Below are 6633 nucleotides of genomic sequence, written 5' to 3'. Positions count from 1 at the left end.
ATGGAGAAAGTCTCAGTTGTTCCAATTTGGGTTTTATTCCCTGGCCTTGACATATATCTATGGTCCAGTGCTGTGTTGAGCAAGATGTCAAGCAAGATTGGTAGACCTATGTTTACTGACATCCCAACCACTAATAAGGACAAATTATCCTTTGCTAGGGTCATGATTGAGGTGGACATCTCTACTAATCCTCCCCTTGAAATCTCCCTCAATACTCTCTTTGGCCCCTATACTCAGAGGGTAGAGTATGAGTGGATTCCTCACTACTGCTCTAGTTGTGGGAAAATGGGTCATCTCAAGCAATCTTGCAAGAAAAATAAACCCACTGTCTCTCAGAAAAAGTCAGGGGTCAAATATATTCAGAAGAATACTCCTTGTGTGCTAGGTGGTACCTCAGGTTCAGATGTAGTTGCTCCTGAATTTGTGCCTATTGAGAAGAGCTCAGAATGCTTGCTAGACTCTTCTAATATGGTTGCTGATTTAGAATCCTCTTCACTGAAGGCTGAAATACATCAAGAATGCGCCAAGATGGACCAGTTGTCCCAACCTCAAATAGCCTTGAAGAGAGGTTGTTCAACTGAGTCAGATTATGTTATCACTGTTTTTTCTCAGAATGCCTTCAGTTCCTTAGCTACTCCAACGAAGGGGAAATAATCCCAAATCTGGTTTCAGAAGAGCTTATGCAGGTTCCTAAGGAAACTATCCCTTATGTGCTAGGTGGTACCTTAGCACCAATAGTTGATGATACTCAGCCTGTACCCATTGAGGGGAGCTCAATACTAGGTTCCCCTAATGTGGATACTGAGTTGGAGTCTCCTCTGCTGAATGATGAAAAGCATCAAGAATGCACCAAGAAGGACCAGTTCAGCCAGCCTCAAATAGCCTTGAAGAGAGGTTGCTCGGGCGAGTTAGAGAATATCATCATTGTTCCTATCGATGATGTTTTCACTCCTTTGGTGCCCGGATAATTTGGAATCGATTTACAGCATAAGGGCAATCACTTGGTAGGGGATCTACCTGATATACCTTCTAAATGATATTGCCACTTGGAATATCAGAGGCTTTAACAAGCCTATCAAGCATAGTGAGGTTAATCTCTTTCTTAAAGAGAATAAAGTGGATGTTCTGGGGCTCCTTGAAACCAAGGTGAAAAGTACTAAATCTAAAGTTATCCTTAGGACTAAATTCAAAAGATATAATGCTTTTTGTAACTACAATAAGAACTATAATGGTAGGATGGGTGTTCGGAACCCCCGATTATTACTAAAGTGGATATAATGCATGAGACTGCTCAGGTGGTCCATTGCAAAGTGAAACATCTCCTCATTGGCAAGGAGTTCTTTTTATCTGTGGTCTATGGCAGTAACAATGCTATGAAACGGCTGGAATTTTGGGATTCCTTGCTTCTTTTTTCTAGCCAGGTGGAGCAATGGACAACAATGGGGGATTTTAATGCTGTAAGACATGTCCATGAGAAAATCAGTACTACTCCTGTTCTTGCTGAGCTCATGGATTTCAACTTCTGTCTTCTTAGATGTGGTCTGGATGATATGAGTGGAACTGGGAATGACTTTACCTGGTTTAACAAGCAGGATGTCTCTACTAGGGTCTATTCAAAATTGGATAGAATTCTCTCTCTCTCTCTCTCTAAAAAAACCTCTCTAAAAACCTAGCCTCCATTATTATTTGGGGGCTTCCATCGATCATCCATCGATGGTAAGCCCCACAAAAGCTTTCTTAAACAACTAATATTATGCAGATCTATCTTATTTTCAATAATAGTCTCCCTTTTGGTGTGATCTGTTGTTCCGTCCCTTCTTTCGGGGTTTTTCCATTTTTTCGTGGGATTGTTATCAATATAATAAGTTTTAATCGACGGGGAGATTATCAGATTTGTTTCGTGGATGAATACATCAAGACGGCTACATTGTTTCCCTCCATCAAGAAGGATGCAAAGACATCGATTATTCATAGATTCAAGAAATTTATGATTTTGGAGCGGCAGCGCCATTACCAGTATTTAGATAGTTATTTTGAATGTATTTTTTACGTTAGCAATCTTGATTTTCCTTTGTCCATTTGTTATCTTCATTGTAACCTACGCTTAGTTGATTATTAATGAGATGACAATTTCAAAAAAAAAAAATTGGATAGAATTCTAGTCAATGACAGATGGTTGCAAGCTTACTCAAAAACTACTGCTCATTTTCTTGATCCTGGTATCTCAGATCATTGTCCTGCAATGCTTACCTTTCATGACAATGACATGCCTAAGAAACAGTTTAAATATCTTAATTGTTGGGCTGAGCATCCTAAGTTTCATCAGATTGTGGCTGAGGCTGGGAATGGTACTCATATTGGGAATTCTATGTTTAGACTTATGAGTAAGCTCAGAGAAGTTAAGAAAGCACTCAGATGTCTGCACTCAGAACATTATGCTAACATTGCGGATAAAATTAAAGATAAGAAGGAGGAATTATCTCAGTGTTTCAGAAACTTAAGGCAAGATCCTACAAATGTGCAATTTATAAACAAAGAGAAGGAGGTATCTAAGGAGTTCTGGAATCTTAAGGATATTGAACTTCAGATGCTTTCTCAGAGGGCAAAGCTGCATAATATTAAACACAATGATACCTATTCTAAATACTTCTTTAACAAAATTAAAGAGAGGCAGCAACATCAAATGATTGGAGACATTAAGGACCATAATGGTATCTCTCACTCTGGCATGCAAGGTGTAGGTGAAGCTTTTTTTGAGTATTATAAACAACTCCTTGGTAATTCTGCTCAGGTGTCTCCCATTGACCCTGATGTGATTTCAGTTGGGGCTTGTATTAATACTGATGATCATGCTGCACTCATTCAATCTGTTACTAGAGTTGAAATTAAGCAAGCACTTTTTGCTATTGATTCCAACAAAAGTCCAGACATTGATGGATTCTCTGCTGGGTTTTTCAAAAAAGCTTGGGACATTGTTGGGGATGATTTTTGCCTTGCTGTTGAGGATTTCTTTAAAACTGGGTTCTTACCCAAGCAAGCTAATACAACTTTGGTCTCCCTTATTCTTAAGAAGCCTTTTCCTCAAATAGTCAAAGATATTAGGCCTATTTCTTGTTGTTCCACTATCTACAAAACCATAAGCAAAATCTTAACTGCTAGGCTTCAAAGAATTATTCCTACCATTGTTGGCCCTGAGCAGGCTGCTTTTGTACAAGGAAAAAGTTTATTTGAGAATGTGATGCTTACTCAAGGTTTGCTCAAAGGATATGGAAGGAAAAACATCACTCCTAGATGCATGCTTAAAGTTGATATCAGCGAAGCTTTTGACACTTTGTAATGGTCTTTTATTAACAATATGCTCTCTGAACTCAACTTTCCTCCTACATTCATTAAGTGGATCATGGCATGTGTTACAGGCTCTTGGTTTACTTTAAAAGTTAATGGAGCACATCATGGTTTCTTCAATGGGAAGAGTGGTGTGAGACAAGGAGACCTCTTGTCTCCTTACTTGTTTGTGTTAAGTATGGAAATTTTATCTCGACAACTTAGAACAATGTGTCAACCTCCTAATGTTTCTTACCATCCAAAGTGTTCTAGGATAAAGCTTACTCATCTGGTATTTGCTGATGACCTAATGATCTTTACCAGGGGGGATTTACCTTCTGTGCAGCAAGCAGCTACTATCTTGAGCTCATTTTCCACCTGGTCTGGATTGACAGCTAGCCTGGAGAAAACTGAAGTTTATTTTGGTGGAGTTCTCCCTGCAGTTAGGGATCTTATTTTGAATGCTGTAGGGATTAAGAAGGGATCCTTTTCATTCAGATATCTAGGCTATCTTATTAATGACTCCAGACTGACAGTTGATATGTATGATGAGTTGCTGCTTAAAGTTTAGGCTCTGATTGGGACCTATTATGTCCAGCATCTTTCTTATGCAGGGAGAATTCAGGTCATCAATTCAGTAGTCTTTGGTCTCAATAATTTTTGGTGTACTGGTTTATTGCTTCCTAACCAAATTTATCACACCATCTCTAAGTTGAGTAGAGACATTTTCTGGGGAAGGATTGACAGTCATAGTAGACAAATTTTTAAGGCCTGGCAATGCATCTGTGTACCATGGGAGGAAGGTGGTTTCCAAATCAAGGATGTTAGAGCCTGGAATAAAGCTGCAATGCTAAAATGGTTTGGCAGTTGGATAAAGGAATTGGTGCAATTTGGACTCACTGGGTTTCCAAATATTTTCTGGAGCATTGTTCTATCTGGGACATTGCAAACAAGGACTGCTTTTCCGAGAGCCTCAGGGGAATCATCCTAATTAGGGATGAATGCATTGAGCAATTTAGAAGTGCCCATGCTGCCAGAGCCTTGCTACATGCCTGTACTATCAAGAACAAGTTCTCTGTGCGCAAAACTTATGATAGTATACGGTGCTTGTAGCCTCAGGGGAATCATCCTAATTAGAGATAATGATTCCTAACAGATGCATCCTTTGTAAACAAACAAATGAAACTCATAGCCACTTGTTTTTCAAGTGGTTGTTTTCTGGTCACGTCTGGACAAGCTTACTGCAGTGGAAGGGGATTACTGGCAGAAGCTGTAATTATAAGCAAGAGTTGATATGGTGTCAACAAAGGAGCAGCAAGAGGCACTGGAAATGTGCTTGGTTTCTTTGCTGTCTGACAAGTGTTGTTTATGCTATTTGGAATGAGAGAAATCTGAGAATTTTCACTGGCAAAGAATGCTCTTCTGATCAGATTGTTCATAGCATTAAGTTTACTAGTAGTGTTAATCTGCTGCACGTCTTCCCTGACAATAGTCGAATTGTAAATAGTCTTAATCATACTTAGCCTAATCCTTTTAGGTATAGTGGGTATGATTTTTTGTTGAAATATATATCTTTTTTTTCCCCCATTAGTGGATGAATAAAAGGATTATAACTTTCTTGCAAAAAAATAAAAAAAATTGTTGTACGAATATCTTTTATGTGTTTTTTTCCAAAAAGTGACCACTTTTTGGTTAATAATGACTTGGTCATTTTTAGTAATAAAAATTGGTCATTGATACCTAAAAGTGATCACTATTTAGCAAAGAGTAATTAAAATTTTCACATTGCACGTACGAGGGTCAGATAATAGAATTTGCATAGAAAAATATATAGAAGATGGGTAAAGGAGAAATTAAAATAAGAATGTCGAAAAATTTTAAACAAATAAAAAAAATCATTAGGAAAACATGATTAAATTAGTTTGGAGAAAATGGTTTTGCTGACGCAGGTAAAAAATGATCTCAGAATCATTAGTCGGAAGGTAAACATCGAAAACTCAAGTAACTTGGCAAAATAATGTTTTTTGGCAAAAATATGTAAATCATGTAATATTTTTTCAATTAAATAATAGTAAAGGTAGTTTTAAAAAAAATCATTTTAAAAGAATTCAATATGCTAACTACATCAACAAAGTTAAGTTTCAGTTTCGATAGCTCATCATAAGAACTTCACACTTAAGCGTGCTCAGGTGAGAGACGCTGGTGAATGCAATTAACGATCGAATGAATCGAGTTAAATAGCAAAATAAGTACGAAAGATTGACACGGTTCCATATGTGAAAACATTTTAATTATTAATAAAAAATAATATTTTACATTTTGTTTATTTATTTTTTATATTTTTTTGATTGCTACGAGAATTATTTTTGGCTACGAGAATAACTTTTTTGCCACATCCCACAGGAGTTATTAGCCACGAGGGAGTCCGTGGTTAAAAATTTAATTCTAGCCACGTTCTTGTTTTTCCCGTGGCTATCGCTTAGGCACGAGCACTTGCACCACGAAAGGTATTCCCGTGGCAAAATACTTTAGACACGGAAATTTAGCACTTGTGCCACGAATTTATCTGTGGTCCAAGTGCTTAATTGTAGTAGTGGGTCCAGATCGCATTCTGTCAAAAACACTCAGTTTTAAATTTATGCATAGAATTAAAGGAATAATAGAGTATAGATGGAAAACTATTATTACATGGATTTGAGAGAGCAAATGAAGAGAAAGAAAGAGGATCCTAATTGATGAACCACCTATTCCATACCTCCACATAATTCCATCTACATCATTATCAATTTATCATTATATTTTATAAATTGAATTAATTAATTTATCTTAGATATAGACAAAGAATTACAACAAAAAGTGCATCACATCTTTTTTTCATATGGAAAATAAATAAATACTCCCTCCTATTCATTTTAACTCTCCCCTTTTAAAAAGGCACGCAAATTAAGGGGACGATTATTTTATTGTAGAGTATTGTGGTGGTGTAAGGTAATTGGAGAGAGGGAAGATATTATTGTGGGATACGATGATTAAAATAAGTATTGTTGTGGGGTAAGTTGATTAAAATAAGATAAAGTATGAGTATTGTGGGGTATTGTTGTGGGCAAGGTGATTAAAATAACTATAAAACTTTACTAAATAAGAAAAATGGGAGAGTTATATGAATAAATGAAAAAGGAAAGGGGGAGAGTTAAAATGAATAGGAGGGAGTATTATTTAAAATAGTAATATGTCTAATTTAAGTATGATAGATAAGACAAAATGAAAATAGTCGTACTAATATCTACCGAGTATTGTCTACAAAGTACA

At 36.7% G+C, this 6633-nt stretch overlaps 2 protein-coding genes across 2 annotated transcripts; both read left to right on the top strand.

Moving 5' to 3' along the window:
• LOC141640795 (uncharacterized) lies at positions 1–3337 on the top strand. Its single transcript, XM_074449477.1, has 5 exons — positions 1–568; positions 613–956; positions 1009–1146; positions 1236–1539; positions 2229–3337. The coding sequence occupies exons 1-5, from the start codon at positions 1–3 to the stop codon at positions 3335–3337; spliced, it is 2463 nt and encodes an 820-aa protein (XP_074305578.1).
• Positions 3338–3400: 63 nt separating this feature from the next.
• LOC141640788 (putative mitochondrial protein AtMg01250) lies at positions 3401–3895 on the top strand. Its single transcript, XM_074449470.1, has one exon. The coding sequence runs from the start codon at positions 3401–3403 to the stop codon at positions 3893–3895; it is 495 nt and encodes a 164-aa protein (XP_074305571.1).
• Positions 3896–6633: the final 2738 nt, after the last annotated feature.

The sequence above is a fragment of the Silene latifolia genome, chromosome 1, assembly GCF_048544455.1.
Source record: "Silene latifolia isolate original U9 population chromosome 1, ASM4854445v1, whole genome shotgun sequence".
In the NCBI taxonomy this organism is placed as follows: domain Eukaryota; kingdom Viridiplantae; phylum Streptophyta; class Magnoliopsida; order Caryophyllales; family Caryophyllaceae; genus Silene; species Silene latifolia.
Note: the sequence above shows the minus strand (reverse complement) of the source record. Positions and strands in the feature narration are given on the sequence as shown.

What these genes read in the sequence shown, in the direction of transcription:
- LOC141640795 (XM_074449477.1), top strand. Translation starts at nt 1, where the DNA reads ATGGAGAAAGTCTCAGTTGTTCCAATTTGGGTTTTATTCCCTGGCCTT. An exon ending in TCAAATAGCCTTGAAGAGAG is followed by an intron (nt 569 to 612) that starts GTTGTTCAACTG and finishes GTTTTTTCTCAG; the next exon opens with AATGCCTTCAGTTCCTTAGC. An exon ending in TGGGGCTCCTTGAAACCAAG is followed by an intron (nt 1,147 to 1,235) that starts GTGAAAAGTACT and finishes CTATAATGGTAG; the next exon opens with GATGGGTGTTCGGAACCCCC.
- LOC141640788 (XM_074449470.1), top strand. Translation starts at nt 3,401, where the DNA reads ATGGCATGTGTTACAGGCTCTTGGTTTACTTTAAAAGTTAATGGAGCA.